Source organism: Poecilia mexicana, unplaced genomic scaffold (assembly GCF_051168715.1).
Source record: "Poecilia mexicana isolate PSO_F unplaced genomic scaffold, ASM5116871v1 scaffold_20, whole genome shotgun sequence".
Classification (NCBI taxonomy): domain Eukaryota; kingdom Metazoa; phylum Chordata; class Actinopteri; order Cyprinodontiformes; family Poeciliidae; genus Poecilia; species Poecilia mexicana.
This window is the reverse complement of record NW_028263389.1, coordinates 12,534,923-12,555,865: the sequence shown is the minus strand read 5'-3', so window position 1 is coordinate 12,555,865 and position 20,943 is coordinate 12,534,923. Positions and strand designations below refer to the sequence as shown.

The following is a 20,943-nucleotide window of genomic DNA, read 5'->3' as shown; positions in this document are numbered from 1 at the left end:
GCTCTCGCTGTGTTTTTTTTCGATTCGGGGACTTGGCTAGCTGGCTGTTATATATTATTGATTTAAGGATTGGTCCGGGATTGGATAAGAACGAAAAGAGAAAGTATACAGAAAAACATTTATATTTCCAAAACTTATTCCATGGACTTTTGAGATGAAATGGGTTAAATTCTTGATATTTTCAAGAATTTAATGTTATTTGGTTTCATTTTGTCCCTTATTTGTTACCGTAGAATGCATTTTGTGTTGGGTTAACGTTCTTAATATTGTCAATTATGCTTTCAGTTGTTAATTTGTCTGTTATCTTATAGTGGGTTATGTGCAAATTCTCCTTATATCTTAAGATCTTTTTTAAAATTTAATCTATTTCACATCCTTTTTTAAATCAAATTATATTTGTTTACAATTATTTGATTTTTAGCCCAATTCTAGAGTATATCATATGTCTCTGATATCACCAGGACCTCCCTGCACTTTTTGGGCCCTCGGGCGTGTGCCTAAAGGCCAGTGTAGCAATCTGTCAGTAGCCACACATGCTGACAGCTGTTTATTTAGCAGGTGGAGAGGTGGTATATAGTAAAACCTATTCTACAAGCAATGTAAAATCAAAGTGCAAAATTTAATACCTCTGTGTAAGGTCAAGCTCATAAAAAGTCCCTTGGGATCCGAACACAAGGAAGCAGAGGAAGCAGTTCAGACTGCACATAGAGGGGGGTCACTACGGTTACAACACAAACTGAGGGGTCACCAAAGCATTTGCCCTCTTAGAAAACGTACTCTTTGAGTATGGTGTTATTTTTTTGTGTTGTTGTTGTTTTTTCACAAGTTACTTTTAATTATAAATTTGCAGTGAAAATAGAGATTTAGATATCTGGGTTTTTTTAAAATGTAAATACTGAAGCTATTTATAACTAAGGAATTCATTAAGGAATTTGTTACGAGGAATTTGTTATTTCAGCTAATCTGTGTTTTTCTTACAAACAGCTCAGGTCAGTGCTGTGGGCTCTGCGACTGGCTGAAGAAGCACCCGTTCTGAAGCCAAGACAACATGGCATGTCTGACCGTAGATCTCATTGCGAAATCTGGAAAACACTTCAAAAAGAGAAGAGGCATCTCTCTTCTGCAATACCTGAAGACCCTCACCCATCTCCACTTTTCCAACAGGAACATTGAGGAGATTGTGAGTGCAGGCGACACCATCACTTATCCTCCGCTTCCGTTTGTCTCCCCAGCTATTCGTTTTAAGTTACTTTTGATTTTTGTTTTAGGGAGATCTGTCCATGTGCAGGAACCTCACAGTGCTTTACCTGTTTGAGAATCGCCTAACAAAGATTTGCAGCCTGGACTTTGCCTCCAACCTCACCCATCTGTACCTGCAGAACAACAACATCACTCACATGGATAATCTCTCCAACCTGAAGAAACTCTCCAAACTGTGAGCGCAGACGCTTTTAAATGGATTTACATTCTGTGTCGTGTTCTCAGTTTGAGCTTGAAGGAAATGTGGGTGATTTTCATGCTCACATTATTTTTCCAGGTATCTGAGTAGGAACAGAATTTCAGTGGTGGAGGGTTTGGAGGAGCTCAGCGGACTCAAAGAGCTTCATTTGGAGAATCAGCAGCTGGAGCCAGGGGACCAGTTGCTCTTTGACCCTATGAGCATCCTCGCTCTTGCTGTATGACCTGCATTTCACATCACGCGGTGCAGAAATAGCCACAAAGTTTGCTCCTTTTTTAATGAGTGCCTTTTTTTTTTTTACATGGATACTAAAGAGGCTTAACTGTGAGTCTCTGCAAACTCTGGAAGCTAATACAGAAATTAGCTATTTCTGTATTAGCCTATTTAGCGCCAGCAGTGGTTCCGACATATAAATGGCAACAAATCTAGATGCTTCAGAAAACTTACTGTCACAAATCTATGTGATTTTCCAACACATACAGTAACCCTCCAATGTGTTTCTTTTAAGAAAAGCTTTAATTGCATGTCACTTTCAATCTTTCTGTCTTATATATAAGTGCAGGATGATTTGACTTCGAACGTGTTTTAATGCATCAGTAATATGAACTCCTCTCTCCCCACTGACATGATTTCTTTGCACAGGAATCTCTTTGTGTGCTGAATATTAATAACAATAACATCGAGGACATCAAAGACCTGTCAGTGCTGAAGGAACTCGAGCATTTTTCTGCCGCTAAGAACAAGCTGCTTCATATCGACGTAAGTCTTCGATTGTTCATTCTGTCACCTCGACCGTTGGGAGATTATGTGGTAGACCAAAACCGAGAGAGGCGTGAATGTGAAGTGTAAGAAAAATTCATGATTTATTATTTTATATTTTTACATCTTTGTGGAGACATTTTTGCTCAATCTTCTTTAAAAAAAAATACCTCCAGATAAACCAAACTGAATGGAGAACACAGACTCACAGATTAGAAATTGGATTTGACTAGGTCATTCCAACAAGCGAACATCCTGTATCCACTCATAACGCAGGAATGTCCCAAACTAATCCTAATTTTAATGTCTCTGCCAACACATCTGATTCAAATGGTCGAGTTGCCTCCTCGTTTCGTTTTTCCTCGCATCTTCAGATAACCTCTGACCAGATTCCTTGCTCCTTCTAGAGAAAAACATCCCCATACCATGATGCTGCCCACACCGTGTTTCACTCTGGGAATTGTGTGTTTAAGATTATATCCTCTACATAGCATTTGGCAAACTTTCAACACAACTACTTATGACTTTCTTGCAAAAATGGCTTCAAACCTTCAAGTACTCACAAAGCAGCTGGATTCATACTATCTTAATCACAAGGAGATTCTGTTTTTTTTTTTGTTTTTTTTTTTTATTTTGAATGCAAATGCTTGCTCTGAATTTTATATAAGGGACCGTCACCGCCTGTCACATAAAATCTCCGTAGCACGTTGGGGTGTAAAATCCTTTGCATGACATGATAGGAAACTATGCAGGCGACGTGTATTAAAATCACATTCATTAGCTGACGAAGTTGACTCTGTTATTGCTCGGCAGCTTTCTGCAGCGGTGTGTGAAATGATATGGAGAGGAGGGATGTAGGGAACCAAATCCTGCAAAAACCCTACCAGAGGTTCCCAGTCTGCCCGACGCGCAAAGGATCAAAATTATGCAGCAAATCAGCAAGCTGCTCCCCGGAGACTCTTCTCACTGACAGCTTTTAACAAGCACAAGTTTCTCTCTCTCCTTGAAAGGCTGGGGTTTTTATTTTTTTCTTCCCAACCGCGAGGATCCAGTGTTTGATATCCTGAACTCAGAGAGTATCACTTAATGAAGATTTGTCTAATACGGTGAAACCCAGAATTGATTTGCAAACCAAAGAGGCCGATTTAAAGACTCCACAATTCTGACAGCACGTTGCAAGCATTTTATAACCGACTTATCCTTCTTTAATGCAAATAAGTTCCTGTTTTTGACCATCGACCCAGGTAATTCTAGTGTACATGTCACTCCCAGCAGATATTTCCTATAATTTATGCAGCCCGTCTACCCTCTATTGATCCTGCAAAGACAGCTCTCTAAAGGATCAATTTCTTTTTCTGCAACATTTGGTGAAAATCCCGAGGAAACATTATGGATTTTTTAAAAATAGATTATGACAGCCAGTCAGCCGGGGTGACAAATGGGGAGCCTCTTCGGAGGCTGTTAGCCGCGCACGGGGCAGAGAGGACAGAGGAATCGAAGCGCTGGTCAAACGTGGGTTCATAACTGGGCCCATCAGGCGTAGCGAGTCTCCAGCCTGTGTTGCTCCACACGCCCCCCCGCGCTGGGGGGCAATTTGGCGCTGGGCTCCTCTTCAGCGAGGACCTTCTGAGTGACGGCCCTGACACGATCATTTATCAAAACCTGGGAGCGCACGGTGCTCAAGGGGTCCCCTCTGAACTGATTGCAGCTCGGGCTGGAAAAGTGGAAGCGCTTTGGCCAAGACAGGAAGGCAATGAACAATCAGAGCGTGTCCAGAGAGTATTCATATTTCCAGGCTTGGATTAATGTGCCTTTAGATAAACATACAACTGCAGGCAAGTCGCTGGAGGAGCCAGCCTCGCATCGCCCCCAGGAGGAAACTCAAGAGTTACATGACACCGGCGACACTGTTTATTAAAACAGACTGATGTGTTGTTTATGCCTTTTTCTATTGGCCCTTGTACCTCACACTAACCTTCACTTTTACCACTTCTTTGGCGCTTAATCATGCGTTTGTCTCTGATTTGCCATCCCACTGCAGACAAGCGTTAATTTGTTCAAAGTAAAGTCGAAACGATTTCCTCTTTAGTTTCCAGGCGTCACAGTAAAGACGCTGATACTCCCATTTGAATCAGGAGTGATTAAAACACAGCACCTTAATTTGATATTTTTTGTTTTGAAGGAGCTGGAGGACGTGTTCGAGCTCTGGTCTAAGCTGCTCATATTGGATTTGAGTGGAAATCCTGTGTGTAAACAACGAAAGTACAGAGATCGCCTTATAGTTGCGTGCCAAAAACTTGGTAAGTGTTATTAATTGTCCTCTTGAGCAACAGAAATACACTTAAGTGCTTTACTCCAGCTGTTTTAATTTTGTTTTTTTTAAATCACACGTACAAAAACGGTAAATGCTTTCTCTTTCAATTATACGTTTGTTTACACAGGCACTCTTGATGGTAAAGACATTAACGAGATAACCAGGCAATTCCTTGTTAACTGGAAAGCGGCAAAGGAAAGCAAAAAGAGAAAAAACAAGAATGAAATGTTGACTTGGCCCGTAGATGTTCATCCTCCCACAAGTAAGTCCCGCCTTATCCTATTGAATCAATTACTATTGTTTACTTATCATTGGATTTCCGGAGGGTAGGGGTTTAATCAGTCTGATTTTTTTTTTTTTTGTCAGTTTTTGATGTCTTTTTTTTTTTCTTTTGTGGCTGCAATCCAAAACAATCTTCCTAATCCACACTGTTCACGTTCTTTACGATTCAGAAAACAGAGAAACCCAAATGAAAGTTGCATGTTAGGCCCTCTGGGTCATCATTGCTTTCTTTATTCTGCATGTGTTCGGACACGTCAGAATTTCTCCAGTGCATGTGAGCTTGTTTGTGTTGCAGACAACTTTGGGTTCGGAGATTCAGAGTCAAGTCAGAGTTCACATCCTCTTCGGATCTACCAGCCCGGCGACACGCATAGCGGGGAGCCACAGGAGCCTCTTCAGTCCTTTATGCCGGTTGAAAGCCAGCGTATAAGTCCATTTTCTGAGGTCTTGAGTCTGAAGTCCTGAGAATCCCTGCTATCTTCAGATTCCAACACGGCGCGGCCCTGTTTTGTCTAAACACCTTTCATCTTTAAGCCAGATGTTCTGTAGCTGCAGTGGATGAAATTCATGGCATATCCTCTAATGATTTGATTTTCCCAGCTGACTGGATTAACGACCTGGGAAAGAGTAATGAGTAAAACAGCAGTTCTTCTTCTTCTAGATTTTTAGTTAATGTACAAATAAATCATTTGCAACTCATGCTGTTCCTTGCTGGTGTATTTTCTCTCTCTCTCTCTCTCTCTCTCTCTTCAAAATGCTTTTTAGTTAAATGAGTGAGCCATTGGATGAAATGTGGCACAATCTAAATGATCCGCCTGCCCTATTATTACAAGTCCTAAGCTAACAACACATGCTTCTATTCAAACAAGTCTGATGAATGATCTGAAACAATGAGGATGTATTTATTGTCATCTGAACGGCGTTTTAGGAGCCACGTGGCCGGGTAACCTCTGTAAGATGCGGGGTAATTAGGGGAACAAGCTTACTTAACCTTTTAAAAGTCCAACTCATAATTAGTGGCCCGGAGCACCGCTGTTACCCCATCCTTATAAAAACAACGTTTATTGAGGCCAGTCTGAGAATATACATAATATGAATAATTCCTTTCATTAATTCGCCGACATCTCCGTTTGGAGCCCGGGAAATCAGAGTGATTAATTTATGAGTCTTGCAAGAATTTCCTAAAGGCCCGCCTGTTGATTGCAGCGCCGGACTTTATTTATTAGTCGTTCCAATGAGCTTGCAACTCAAGACAGCCTGGCAATTCGTCAAAAAAGCAGCTTTATTTTATATCATCTTACACTTGTCTGTTTGTTTTCCTGAACAGTTGCACACAGCAATTTACTTGCATTTAAATCTGACTAAGAGGAGCTTCTTCCTTTTTTTTTTTTTTTTTGTTGTTTTATTTGTCGTTGGAATGACGGTCTAAATTTCTTCCCGATGTAACTTTTTGATAGGCTCCCCCCAGCAGAAAGTAAACCACAGCGTCAAGTTCGCAGCCAATTACAGAGGGTTACGGCCGTCCGAGTTAAAAGCAAAGGAGAACCCTGCCTCTGGCGGTGAAAACAAGACCCCCAGACAGAAAAAAGTTCGGCGACGAGCAGGGCTTCTCCGCTGTGAGGGGGAGCTATAGGCTATGGGCAGAGTGATTAATTACGCCGGAGAGAGAAATTGTGCCGCGTGTTTCCAATAAATTAGGAGCGCCGGAGACTTTTACGCACACAGGTGAGGAGTTGGATGCGCGCATTTTGAGGATACAGCTCGAGGAAGGACTGCGCAATCAGAAGGCCATTTCGGACTGTATTCATGACGTTTATCAAAACAGCGCTTTGGATAAATACCAGAGGTAAAACTCCACCTACAGACATACAGTTATGTGGTCAAAAATCATGCTGAAAAAGGGGATCAAAAAGTAATCGGAGAATATTTGGATGTCTGTAAAAAATGTCTGTCTATTTCATTTGTCAGGTTTGTCCATTTAATTTGCTTTAGTATTTGCACAAACAAAATCGGAGAAACATGTAAACACCATTTTAAGTTAGTTTATTGCAGAATCTAAACTTTAACAGTCGCGAGAAATAATAAATAGTTCGAATAAATAAGCCAAGTTGTGTCTTGCATCAATAAATACTATTATTTGTCTACTATTAAATCTACAGATTTGTAATACCCATATGGTTGGAAGTGGGGCGCTTCAAATGGACGGTGGTAATTGCTCCAGCTCGGTGGTGGATGTGGATGACAGCCCGGTTTCCAGTCCCAGCTCCAGCCCCAGTCCGGACGGCCGCCGTCGCGGTGAGCTGCACCGGCCCAGGGCGCTGCAGACCGGCGCGCTCGGCGGCAGAGGACGCCCGGCGGCGGCCAACGCGGCGCGGGAGAGGAGCCGGGTGCAGACGCTGAGGAACGCGTTCTTGGAGCTCCAGAGGACTTTACCGTCGGTGCCGCCGGATACCAAGCTGTCCAAACTCGACGTGTTGATACTAGCCACCACCTATATTGCCCATTTGACTCGAACACTGCAGGAGGAAGGCGCAGATGAAGGGGAGAGCACAAAACAAACAGAAGCGTTACACTCGCTGAAAGGTGAAGGATACCTGCACCCTGTAAAGGTCAGTGTTATTAATCATTATCATCATCATCATCATAAAGCTGGAACATAACTCTGATGTTTTTGTCAAAATTGATGAACAGTAGTATATCAGTTATTATTTTTATTATTATTTATTTATTTATTTTTTGTTAAAACGTAAACTTATATTAGATTAAAATTGCTTTTACAGAAATGGCCAATGCGATCCAGATTGTACGTCGGAGCATCTGGACAGTTCCTGAACAATCCTTCCGACTCAGAGAATCAAGGCCCGTCGTCCTCCTCCTCTCAATAGGCCTACATGAGTTGTAGCCATGAAAGCGACATGAAATTTGCATGAGCTCCAAAAAAGTAAACAAACGAAAAAAAACAAAAAAAAAACTGTCCTTCCACTGCAGCTCGAAGACGATGTAAATTAATATATTGCGTGAATTTTACTGTATATAACTGTCGAACAAAATAAGCATGTATTTTCTTGTTGTTAGTTTATGTGTGCACCATGCAGCTCCACGCATGTCCCGTGTCTTGATCTCTGCAGAAATTCCGTGGAGCCGTCATGCTTGAGCGTGCACTTTGACTTGAGACATTTGCACTAAATGCATGTGTGAATAACTTAGCATCTGTCATGTGAAGTGGTCTGTCAGAGGGCCAACAATGGAGGCTCTTTATCTCATGTTTCTTCTTTTTACATGCATGGCTGTAAATGTGTGTTTTTGTGAATAAATTACAAAAGAATGCAAGAAGACAAGACGTCGAAGAATTTAAGAAGAAAAGCACAGTTGACTAATTTGATCCATAATTTATTATGTTAACTTGTACATTAATCTTTTTTTTTTTTTTTTTTTACAAATGCTCTTTTTACAGGATATAGGTAATTACATTATTTAATAGTCTAAAACAGCTTTGGTGATATGTCAGAAAATATATCCTGCCATTAGGTAAGTATAAAAATGTTTTGAGTAGCGTCAGTAATTAATAACAGAAATAGATTAAAGGAAAATGTAAAATAAAACCCATTTTATCCCGAACATCTATATCTGAATCGCTTTAAACACCTAGGGTATGAAAAGAAAAACCGCTAATAAAATAATCACGTGATATTGAGCATAAATAATTATGCTGGAGTTTAAAACATTAACAAACAGAATAAGCTGTCTAGTATATTTGTTCTGAAGTCGCAATTTAAAAACTTTGCAAAACCACAATTTTGGAGATAATTGCAACAAATGTCTGAATTTTTTTACAATTATTATTATTATTTTTAATAATAATAATAAAAATAATAATAATCTTACCCCACTTTTAGATGCAAGAATTGACTAAGATGATGCCAATGTCTTTTTTTTTTTTAAACATGCATGATCCATTGTTTAATTGTTTTGCACAATGATGTTTTCAGATGTGTATAAAGTTAAGGTATAATGACAGAAACACATGTTTTACCGCTTAAATACACAACTTGGGTTTACTTGCTTGACAATTCATTCGTACCAGATATGAACTGCAGCTGTATTTTATGTATTATTATAGTGATTTAAATGTTCAGCGTTTACAGTCCGCGGCGGTCCCTTCTGCTGCGCGTCTCGATGCAGTGCGCAGCTCTGACGCGCAGGAAGGAACAGACAGAGCGGAAGAAGTCCCACTCAGCGCCGAGAATTTCACCAAAGCATTCCTACCAGCAGACCGCCGTTTATTTGTACTAATACTGATCCGTTTAGGTAAGCAGAAGTGAGTTTATGTGTTTGCCTGTCTTTATTTGTTCCAAATGTAGTAAGTGGTGTCGTTTATTATGTGGCTGTTAGCCCCTGAATGTGTAGTTAGCATAGATAGCACGTCATCCACGTGGTCAAGGGTCGTTTTTCCTCTTTGCTTGCACATATACTCGTAAAAAGTCGATGTTCTTGTTTCCATCTAAAACAAAAATGTGATAACTTGGATTATTTCAGCAATCCGGTACGATTTACACTTTTTTTTTTTTTTTAAAGAAGTCTGGATTGCAAAGTCCATGCGGTTTGTGTAAGACGTGAATGTAGACTTAAACAAAAATGCTATTTTGGATCAGATAATCCTGCACATTAAAATCAAGTCAAGGGTGAATATTTTTGTTGAAAACTACGCCTGTGGCAGTAAGAGGTGAACCACCACTCCCTCCCAGCGTGTCCATGCGCCCTGATAAGAGAACTAGGGCTTTCCCTGAAGGACAACAATAAATCATCCTTTTCGACACCTGAAAGGAGGAAACATGTCCCCTGTTGTCCATATCTTAATTAGAGCAGAGATCCACTGGTCAGAAAGTCATAACAGAGGAGGTAAGGTCATTTTAAAGGTTATGACCTGCTGTTGAACCTGTCCTCAGATTAGCCGTGTTAGCTGTGCTCCCAAGCTGTGGCCGGCTGTACCCTCTGACCTTCAGGTGATCAGTCATCTATCCTCACTCTAGTGCCTCCTCATTCAGTAGATTTCATTCATCCAAGCACATGATGCGCCTGACAAGGATAACTCTTGCAAAATGGAAAACTTTGTGCACCAACCTTCTCTATTCTGGTGTTATTTCAGATCCCACCAGTCTTCACCATGTGGCCATAAGGTGAGTTTATAACAGCTCCCTGTTGTTGTCCTGACTACTGTTGCTGTAGTGATGAGTTCACCTTTTGCCGTTTACCCATCAGACAATAAAATGGTGATAATGTGACGAACTGAAACGCCAGCGTAATAAAAAGCCATTTCTGATGAGGGTGCATTTTCGTTTATAAAGAAAGATAATTACTGTTTAATTTTCCCCCAATAATTCAGATTTGTCATGTTGATGATCAGAGATGCAACCATTTACCTGCTTCCAGATTGAGGTGAGTAATCTTATGTGATTTCCTTTGATAATCACACAAATATTAATTAAATATGACAAGCTAACTTTTAAAGCATCGTAATGAGGTCAGAAATGTTGAGGTTTGCTTTGTAAAGAAGGAAAAGTTTAAAAAGTAGTATAATTCACAACTGGAACAGTGATGAGTTCACCTTTTCGCCGTTTACCCATCAGACTTTAGAGTGGTGAGATGGTGACGACTGAATTTCCAGCCTCAGTTTCACCTGCAGTCTTCCTTCAGTGTCTTATTTGGAAAAAGACAAATGATTTTGTTTTAATAAATTTTTCCAATATTCTCTAAATTCTGCAGGTGATGGATTGCAGCTTTTTTATTTTTAAAGAACATCCCTAAATGCTGGTAAGTCAACATTGTATTTATTCGGCTTGCTTATATTTCAAGTTGTAATGATGAGTTCCACCTTTTCGCCGTTTACCCATCAGACAATAAAATGGTGATAATGTGACAAACTGAAATGCCAGCATAATAAGCCATTTCTGGTGAGCATGCATTTTCATCAATAAAGAAAGATAATTACTGTTTAAATTTCCCCCAAAAAATTTAGATTTGTCATGTTGGTGATCAGAGATGCAGCCGTTTATCTGCTTCCAGATTGAGGTGAGTAATCTTATGTAGTTACACAAGTACTAATTAAATATACCAAGGCTAACTTACAAAGCATTATAGTGAGGTCAGAAATGTTGGGGTCTGCTTTGTAAAGTAGGAAAAGTTTAAAAAGTAGTATAATTCTAAACTGGAGCAGTGATGAATTCACCTTTTCGCCGTTTACCCATCAGACTTTAGAGTGGTGAGATGGTGACGACTGAATTTCCAGCCTCAGTTTCACCTGCAGTCTTCCTTCAGTGTCTTATTTGGAAAAAGACAAATATTTTTGTTGCTTACTTTTTCCAATATTCTCTACATTTTTGCAGGTGATTGGTTGCAGCTTTTTGTAAATGCTGGTAAGTCAATATTGTATTTATCCGGCAGGCTTACAGTTCTAGTTGTAATGATGAGTTCCACTTTTCGCCGTTTACCCATCAGACTTAAACGGAGTGCTGAAAATGTGACAAACTGAACTAGAGATGTTCTTACCTTCTACTTGAAATGATTGCTTTCATTTTTAACTCATTTTCTGATTATTTTTGGCAGGTGTCTGGAACCGGTTGAGTGAGTACACATTTGTGAAAGAGTGGGTCGCTGTCGGGAGCTCAGTGAATTCCAGCGTGGAACTGCGATAGGATGCCACCGGTGCAACAAATCCAATCGTGAAATTTCCTCGCTCCTAAATATTACGCAGTCAACTGCCAGCCTTGTTGTAAGAAAATGGAGGCGTTTGGGAACGACGACAACTCTGAATGCTTCAGCGTACCAAGACATTTTGGACAATTCCACGCTCCCAACTTTGTGGGAACAGTTTGGAGCTGGCCCCTTCCTCTTCCACCATGACTGTTCATCAGTCCATCAGTGGTTGGCTTGACTGGCCTGCACAGAGTCCTGACCTCAACCCGATAGAACACCTTTGGGATGAATTAGAGCAGAGACTGAGCGCCAGACCTTCTCGTCCAAATGTGCTTCTGGAGTAACGGTCAAAAATTCCCATAAACGCACTCATGAACCTTCCCAAAAGAGGTGAAGCTGTTTTAGCTGCAAAGGGAGGACCGTCATTGAATCCTATGGATTAGGAATGGGATGTCACTTAAACTCATATGTGAGTCAAAACAGGTGAGCCAATAGTTTTGGCAATATAGTGTATTACAATTCTGTAGGCTTCTGTTATTTCTTATTTTATAGTTTGTGTGAAAATGCATGCTTCTATTTGCTTTTCACTTTGCTGCTGCAGGGCAATAAAGTGCATTTCTATTTCTAAAATGCTTTCTTTTTTTTTTGTCTTTTAACTCACATTTATAAGTAATAAACTTTCTAAATCTAAATTGCTGCAGAATGTGTGAATTGTGTTGCTTTTTCCTTCCTACCTTACTGAATATTTTGAGAGATGTTACTCCTCTGTAATATACGCATCGGCTCCTGGCGCAAATGTATAGACAAAGCGTAAGATAATCTGGTGGAGCTCGTCCAGAGCGGCGTCTCTCCTTTGTAGACCGTCCACATCTTCCAAGTCGCAAGGAAAAACTGCGTCAGGGGGGATAACGAGGGCAGAGGCCCCTGGAGGAGACATCAGTACAGGAGAAAGACTAAGTGTACAATAATAATGTATCATGGTGCAATAAGAAGTCATCAGTCTCAAAATAGTTTTGTCTCAAATCTTTAAAACAATCCATCTGAAGGGTGCTTATTTTTCAGAGAGCCTACATTGAAAGGATGGAAGTCTATCGTAAACATGCAGATATATATTAATGGTGTAAATGGTGAAGCTGCATCTAGTCAAAATAAACTTAGTAATTAAACGTTATCAACTGCAAAGATAAACAGTGCATGATATTTAAAGGCAATAATAAAGGTACAGGCTTTATTTAGATAATGAAAGATTTAATGGCACCTAGTGGTCTCTGAAAATGTATTAATGTATTTTGTTCATAATGGTGATTTCTAAATACCCGGCCTAACTTTGAGGATGGTTAAAAAAAAACGAGTTCACCAGAGTGAGGCCAAACAGGTTCTGATATCTGAAAATATCCTGATATCCTGTCACCTCTCAGTTAATCGGACCGGGTCCTCGGCTCGCTGGACCGAGAATCTCTGCACATTTACTGGACCCAACCTCAAGGTTGTCTCTCCAGGAAGACTCTGGATGTGTTCAAAGCTCGGCTCAGTAATTATTATTTATTTCACAACCAAATTCTAAGTAATAATAATAATAAAATAAAAAGTGTCTTTCTAAAGGATTAAAGATGTCAATGAATAAACGAAATGATGGAATTGGTGCAGCGTTCCAGAGGTCATCGTGTTGCCATTTCTTCCTGTCTCTGTGCCCTCTGACTCAGCTCTCAGAAACACAAAGGAGACTTTTTTTTGCCACATGGCAGATTGTCATTGGTTAGGAATGTTCTACTTTTGCAAAAACGCTTGCCTCTATTGCTAAAAGGTGCACAGGCTACAGGGAAAACCGAAGCCTTAAGGCCCTTATGCCACTCCTGAACCAGGAGTGGCATATGGTTAAACGTCCTTTTTTTTTTTTTTTTTTTTCAGATGAAAAATCAAGGTTTCAGTTTACGGAGGAACAGAGGAGAGGCACAGAATCTTCTTTAAGATCAAGTCAGAAGTTTTCATTGTTGTTTCTATGATTATTTGTTGTTGAATGTCAGAGCAGCCGAGCACTTTTTAGGGCAGGTTATGCTTTTAACATTGTTAAAATTACCAATGATATCAATAAGCTTGATTGGCCAGCAAACCAAACCTGACAGTAAATCAAATTTGTCAGTCGCAAGTAAGATGTAGAAGATCTGACGGATGCTATTAAAGCAACCCCAACTATATGCTGCACTGCATCCCAACATATCTGTTCATGTAATACTTTTATCAGTATTTTTGTCATAATTTATTCATTTTTAGCTGTAAGCCACAATCGAATAAATTACCAGATTCAATGCATTGAATCTAATCCATCAGCTGGTATAACTCACTCCTACATGATGATGTAAATATGAAACTGCAAATTAAAAAAAACTACTACCATGCTTGAGAGTGACAGAGTTTTCACACAGCAGCACAGCGATTACCGCGTCTTCCTCCACCACTTTAGTCCTGAGGCAGAGCTTGCAGTGAGCCTCGGCCAAAGAGATCCTGTGACCAAACAAAAGCGAGGAACGAGACCTGCTACATGACAACATTTATGCCGGGTGACGTTTTGAAATTAAAAAGTGTATAGTTTAGGATTTAAATGAATGAATCAAAGCTGATAGAGGGCGTGAGCAACAAATATGTTCAGATTAAGAGTGTGGCTTGCTTCTCCCTTCTACTTACTGAAAACAGATTTGTTTTCATAAGTTTTAGCTCCACATAAAAGTGTCACCACAGTGGAAGAGATTTGTAAACAGTTGTCATAATCCAGAGAAAAATGGAGGGGCAAAGGTTTGAACTCGGATGCCATCTAGTGGAAGGTGGCAAAATTACACTGGAAAGCATCGTTTCTTGGTGTGTGGGGGTGGGGGGCTGGGGGGAATGTGACATCAAGAGTAAAGCAATGCCAGAGTGCTTACAGCAGTTTGATGGAGGCCAAAGAAATCTTGACTCCCTGACTCCGAGTGCGAGCTCGACGGCTCGCCATGTAGTAACCGTGGATCAGTTTCTTTGCTTCGGGGCTGAGCTCCACTTGCAAGCCACGAGAACGAGCCACCAGCTGAAAAAAAAAAAACCCAAACACTTAGAAAATAAAGATAAAATAAACAATAAATCAATGAAAAGAGCATTGCGACAGAACTTGTTTGCAAACCTCCTGGTAGTCTTCAGTGGAAAACTCCCAGCAGGATGGACGAGGGTGACTTCCAGGCTGCACAGCCTGCTGGAGGGTGTGGGGCGCCTGGGCGACCGCGCCCCGCTCTCCCACCCTGTCTCCACACTGAACGACGAGGCCAAAGGTTTCCGCTAGCTGGGCCTGCACAGGACCCGTTTCCTGCTCGCAATAAAAGCAAAACGGAATCCGATCTCAACGGTGCTGCTGTCAAAACGTAATTATCGCCAACAATTTATCTATAGGCGAAGAAATTATATCTTAAACTTAAAGCTATCTCTGAATTTTGCACGTTTTGTTTATTTCGTCACATCTTCATTTTCTGACTTTTTAAGATTACTTTTCCTCTGACTCAAATTTTCAAATTTTTTTTAAAGATTATAATAAAAAGTTTAGAATAGTCATTTTCTGTTATTTGCATGTTCTACAAATCATGAAACAAGTCAGCTTCTTATATATAAGTTTAATAAAAGCGATATTATAACGTTTTGTACATCTGTACCAAATAAGAATAGCTCAATTTAAAAGTCTACATATTTAATCACTTAGATTTATTAATTAAAATAGACTAATTGGTATCTAAAGCATGTTGATGATCATAATATTTTTATTGTTTGTAAGAAGAAAAAAAAATTCTTTTTTTCAGATTTTTTGTGAGAATTTATGCAAAACCCAAGGTAAGAATTACAGATATGGATTAAAACTCTAATACATATTTATTTAGATGTGAAATTGCCTTTTTATTTATGAGTTCCCAGTAATTCAGTGTACAGCAAAATGCTAATGAATAAAATGTTAAACCACGGCGGTAAATCAAAGGCAAAATATTTGGTTTAAATACACAGTAAGTACCTGTGGAAAAAAAAAATCTAGTGATTCTTTTTTTAGAAATTGAGTTTTGCCTTTCATTTAATAGAATAAGAAATAAAGCCTTGAAACTCAAAATATTCTCCATACTTAGACCTAGAAAGTGATAAATGTGGTTTCCATATTTATCCAGTCTTCACTTTTTAAGATAACTAAGCTGCTCAAGTTTCCTTTTGTGCCATCACGTCATGGAAATAACCTCTGAATTCAGTAAAACTCCAAAGAAATTATGTTGTCCAGACATCTTGTTGCGTGACATTATGTTGCGACAGCACTCACTGCAGTTCCCAGTACAGCTGAGTCCGCCCTCCCAGAGCGCTGAGAGGAGTCTGTGAGAGCCCAGAAGTTGCACTGGACTGGAAAGGAAAGCTGCTGGTCAGCTTCCTCTCCGTACTTCTTCCCAGGGATGAACACAGACACAGAGCGGCTCTCCAGAACTGACAAAATAAAGACATGCACTACTAAACCTACGTCACAAAAAATGCTGCTCTTACCGAACCAGGAGGAGGGGGCAAACCTGACTGTATGTAGTCCAGTTTGTCCTTTCTGTAAAAGCTAAGATCCCCCAGCATGCAAATGCCCCCAGAGGCGAGCAGTGCAGAGCCAGCGTGGATGTTGGCGGTTCCTGCTCCCCGTTCGTCTCGGGACAGAGAGGCAAACATCTCAGCGGAGGCCTGATGTCTGACCCCGCGACACGCCAGACTCAAACTGTACGCCATTAGTCTAGCACGAAAAGGAGGAGAGGATCATCGGAGTCAAGCTTTTTTTACATTTGATGGCATCACGGTCGCTCACCGACATTGTTTTACCTGTCTAACACGAGTGTGTCAGCCGTGACCACCAGGAGATCCAAACTGGGATCGTCTGCATCGGTTCTGGTCTGCACCAAGCTGAGCAGCAGACACAGTTTAAGTGTGTTGTACAAGCCGGGAGGAGTCAGGTCCAGCCCAAAGCAGTGAGCGACGATGGCGGGGAACCTCCAGGGAGAAGGAGCCACGCGCTCCGACAGCTCCAGAAATCTGGGGGACTCTTTACGGCAGCCTGGAGGCAAAGCTGTGAAACATGACAAGAAACACTGCGATACGCCGACCCCGTGGAACTTTTTAACATCCTGTCAGCAGCTGAGGTTGGATAATCTGTTAAGTCAATAACTATAAACATCAACTCCACCAATTAGGCCTTCATGGAGGAGCAGCAGGAAGAAAACCACGAGTGGTCTCAAACACAAACAGTAAGGAACAAAGAACAGCTTGAAAAACTTAACATTTTGTGGAAGGTTGGGGTTGTACAGAGGTGTGCAGTGTAGCATACCTGTAGTTTTACACAAGTATAAGTAAAAAAATGTCCATCCAAAAAATGAAAATAAAACAAATTATGCACAAAATAAGGCAGAAGAAACTTGTGTTAAGCACAGTCGCTGCCCACCTCTATTTGAATCACGACAAAAAAAGTTAAACAGATTTATGTTAATCCTGCTCGACGTGTGTGAAGATTCCTCTGATCATGTCTCTATAATCTACAGCTTCGAGCTTTAACTCTGGTGTTGATTTTGAGATTCTTTCTGCCTTACATTGCGGCTCCCACGGCTGAACGCTGTTTGCCTCCACGCTCCAGGTAATGCTCGGCCACTGATGCACAAGCACAGGGATGCCTACCACCCTGTAGAGTCGACCGATTGTCATCGAGTGGCACAGTTCGTCTGCATGAGGAGAGGGAAAACAAAGCAATAACACTCTACGGGGTCTCCATTAAAAAGACATGGCGCACTAATAACAACCCCCGCCAAGAGAAACAAAGCGAGGCGCTCAGGACAAAGATGTCTCTGTGAGCGACCAGCACGGCTAGCTAATGACTGTTCCTTGCTCTTATTAACATATGTGTTTAGTAACAGGAACCGCCTGTATTGGGTTCCTCCACATGACTGGGTCAACAGAATATGTTAATCCAGTTGCTGCTGAGATCTGCTGAGCTCTCATGGGTTCTGGCAGGACGACGTTATTAGAAGGGGCAGAAACACTTAATATCACAGCGTGGGACGGTCGGCGGCACAAAAACGTATTTCCATGAACTCACTATTTCTACTGTTGTGCTGCAGAATGATTTCATCTAGTGTTTTTTTTTTTTAGCTAATATCTTTACATGGAGATGGAGCTGAGCAGCTTTTTGGCATTGAAATTATGGTCCCTTGATTATATGTCACTAGTCCAATGGGGTGGGTCAGAGCTGTATCTCTTAACAGCTAGCTGAGCTAACCAGCAAACTCTTCGACAGGCGATCAAAGAAACATAATTTGATTGGCTAAAATCTGCTTGACTTGATGTAACGCTGATTGCTTTCATTCTGTGGCAACAACACTATTAAATGTGGACAGATTTAGCGGTGTGAGTACTTCTATAAAGACACGTGTGCATCGTTCGGAAAACAGCAAGGTCGCTAAAGACTTGCCTCTGAGAAACAGAGTGACAGATTGGTATCTGAAAGAGCTCTGCCGTCGGCCTCTCAGGACATCCAATGCTTCGACATGGATCAGCTCCACCAGCTGTTTGTCTGTTTCCAGAAAACTGATTAGATTAAACACGTACGCATGACGACGCATTCCATAAGTCGCCTGACACTGGTAAGAAAGCGTCTCACCTCCTAACACTCTAAACTTCACATCCTCCTTCAGCTGGGAGCTGCAGATCATGCAGCTGAAGTCATTTCTCACCGTGGCTGACTCGGTGGCTCCAGGTGCATGGACCCGGATGTGGTGGAACCCTTTAAAAGAAAGAACACAGACAACGAATCCAAACTAAAGGTATATCAACACCCCTCGTCAGAGGAGAGCTTTGCCATAAAACACAAAATCTATGGCGAGTTTGCACAGCTCAGAGAAGCTTGAGAGTCGGTAGTTGCTACGATCACATTATTTCTTTCACACATCCTGAACTCTATTAGATGCCAACTGATGAAAACTTTCTCCTGGTTCTTTGAGTGTCACAGAATAGGTTTAGTTCTGGCATTTAGTGTTTTTTATGCTCCTTAGAAAACCATAAAATATCAGAGGAAACATAACACGATAGAAACTTGAATAAAAATAAAGATGAAGAAGTCTGGCAAATTTGGATCCACACATATGAATAAACTGAAGAGTGGGCTAAAACTTTTAAAAGTACTAAATAGGACAAAGATACACAGATGCGTGTGTTCATTTCTTTCTGAAGGTTACCTGTAGAGCCAGGGCAGTCATCATCAGTACAGAGGAATCTTGCCCCCTGGGTGTATTTCGTGACCCTCGTTATGGCAATGACTGCCCCCTCCATGGAGACGGGCCTCATGGGACCGTACACTTGGTGAAAACCGCTAAGGTCCAACGTGTACTCAGGGAATGGAGGAAGATGTGTAAAATTCAGAGAAACATTCACCTCGAATGAAAATAAGAAAAATAAAGTCTGACTTAAAGCACTTTTACTTTATTCACAGCACTTTAAAATATTTATATCCCTTGGACATTCACATATTTAGTTATCTTAAATTCTAAAGATTCTGTGTATTTAATTAATTGTTACATTGTTTAGCTTAAATGCTGGATCCTTCTGTCTTTTTCTTGACGGAAAGTTGTCAATTTCGTAAAGTGAAGTTCAAAGTAGCTTGATAAATTTGACAATCAGCCAATAAGAAAGATAAGCATGTCAAATAAAATTTCAAAAACTTATTTTAACTTATATTCTATAATAATGACTGAAAAACAAATTACATTGTATAAAAAAATACAAATTTTACTTATTGAAAAACGTATTAAATTTTTTTTATTTAGCATTGTTTTCCTCATCTTCCCTCCAACTTTCTGAGGCCTCCTTAGGGCCACGTTGTGGTCCCCCAGGGGCCCTCACTTCGAAGAACACTGATTTAGGATATTGTTTCCTTGAGCTTCATTATGTTGTTTCTTCACAAACGCTCTCAAACAAACCTCTGAGGCCTTCAAATAAACTTATCTTGGAACTGAGATTAAATTAACTGGATACAGACAGGTACTTCTAAGGTTAATTGAATTATTTTATTTTATTTACCGGTATTACAGTACTGAGGGTGACTAAATATCCAGTCTTATTTTCAGATTTGTATTTATAAAAATAGGCTCTTATTTGGCCTATCGAAAAAATAAATTCCAATACGATTTGTGGTTATAATCAGACAAAACGTAAACAAGTCAAAATAGTAATGATAAATGTCCAATAAGCTGTAGTGGTGATTACAATTTGGTTATCAATGAGACATAAGAACATTGTCTTCATACCTGACTCGCTGTATGTATTTTGTCAGTAAGTGAAAGTGTTTTTATAGCCAAAAAACACACCTGAATGAAGGAATAAAGGCATAAAGTTAGCCTTACTGCACGGGTTTAATCTCACTTTAGCTAGGTCATCTTGAAGTTTTCACTTACTGACTGAAACAGACCGGTCGCTCTGAGGGGATCATGCAGGACACAGTCCCCTAGTCTAGGATCCATTTCTATTAAATCTGAAGGATTTACAAGAACCCTGAACCTGTAGACTGCCTCGGTCTGCTGGGTGTCTGATGAGGAGGAGCAAAACTTAGTTAGCAACGGTAAATATAGCTTCATGTAGCCTCCAGCTAAATTATTACCGTTTAGAGGTCTGCAGTCGTCCGCAAGTTTCTGAAGACCACCACTTCTGTCTAAATAAACCAGAACTGATTCTTTCAATGATAAAATGTCAGCCATTTGTTTCAAATAATAATAAAAGGAAAATTTAGATAAAATTTTTTGTTCAACACGACGACGAAGTTAGCTTCCGATTCGCGGCTTGCACTGAGTCCAAAGTTGGGCTCGGGAACCCACCGGGGGTCACAAATATGAACGCTTGGGGTCGTAAAGGCCTCTTCAGAAATTAACCTAATATCAGTAATAATTATGAGAAAGCATATTGAGTTTAGTGATGTTGTAAAAAGAGAAACAAAAAAGATTGGAAAATAAATAAAACCAACATTTTGACCTACTGCCCAAACTAGGCTACAGGATAGTTAATTATGTTTTTGTACCAGTTTTAACTGACTTGTTTGAAATGCTTGTGCTCATGCCTGTACTCATTGCTTCAATAGGTTGATAGTCCCTTGGTGGCACTAATGTAGAGTTGTGTGTCCCTTGCATAGCTACTTATCTTTGATATTAAATAGAAGGGACTCCTGGTTGGCACCCTGAGGAATCCCAAATGTGCTTTTTCTCAACTTCTAAAATCTGCAAGGTGTTTCAGTATCAATATTTTTGTTTCCTTTTCAAAAATGTTTTTCAGGATCCCCTTTTTAACCGACCGTGTCTCATTTTCAGTCACATCTGCATATGAATATATAAACTAAAAAATATTACATCAGCAGCTAAAAATACTAATAAACACACAATAT

At 40.3% G+C, this 20,943-nt stretch overlaps 3 protein-coding genes and 1 long non-coding RNA gene across 4 annotated transcripts; 3 read left to right on the top strand and 1 right to left on the bottom strand.

The window, feature by feature from the left end:
• Positions 1 to 995: 995 nt before the first annotated feature.
• ppp1r42 (protein phosphatase 1, regulatory subunit 42) lies at positions 996 to 5,513 on the top strand. The gene is made up of 7 exons (XM_015014185.2): positions 996 to 1,180; positions 1,269 to 1,435; positions 1,538 to 1,676; positions 2,102 to 2,218; positions 4,401 to 4,518; positions 4,660 to 4,794; positions 5,110 to 5,513. Exons 1-7 carry the CDS (start codon positions 1,049 to 1,051, stop codon positions 5,277 to 5,279), a joined length of 978 nt encoding a protein of 325 aa, XP_014869671.1. The 5' UTR covers positions 996 to 1,048; the 3' UTR covers positions 5,280 to 5,513.
• A 109-nt stretch (positions 5,514 to 5,622) lies between these two features.
• On the top strand, positions 5,623 to 7,785 carry tcf24 (transcription factor 24). The gene is made up of 3 exons (XM_015014240.2): positions 5,623 to 6,660; positions 6,974 to 7,423; positions 7,595 to 7,785. Exons 2-3 carry the CDS (start codon positions 6,989 to 6,991, stop codon positions 7,697 to 7,699), a joined length of 540 nt encoding a protein of 179 aa, XP_014869726.1. The 5' UTR covers positions 5,623 to 6,660; positions 6,974 to 6,988; the 3' UTR covers positions 7,700 to 7,785.
• A 1,198-nt stretch (positions 7,786 to 8,983) lies between these two features.
• Positions 8,984 to 12,199, top strand: LOC106903213 (uncharacterized). The gene is made up of 7 exons (XR_015761555.1): positions 8,984 to 9,122; positions 9,961 to 9,991; positions 10,198 to 10,250; positions 10,578 to 10,625; positions 10,831 to 10,883; positions 11,198 to 11,227; positions 11,418 to 12,199. It is a non-coding gene; the product is annotated as an uncharacterized LOC106903213 (long non-coding RNA).
• A 65-nt stretch (positions 12,200 to 12,264) lies between these two features.
• On the bottom strand, positions 12,265 to 20,855 carry mcmdc2 (minichromosome maintenance domain containing 2). Its single transcript, XM_088001127.1, has 12 exons — positions 19,967 to 20,855; positions 19,820 to 19,879; positions 18,752 to 18,947; positions 17,989 to 18,300; positions 17,114 to 17,242; positions 16,353 to 16,596; positions 16,061 to 16,266; positions 15,823 to 15,980; positions 14,659 to 14,838; positions 14,426 to 14,565; positions 13,900 to 14,009; positions 12,265 to 12,431 (listed from the first exon to the last, which is right to left on the bottom strand). Exons 1-12 carry the CDS (start codon positions 20,264 to 20,266, stop codon positions 12,265 to 12,267), a joined length of 2,202 nt encoding a protein of 733 aa, XP_087857253.1. The 5' UTR covers positions 20,267 to 20,855.
• Between the last annotated feature and the right edge of the window lie 88 nt (positions 20,856 to 20,943).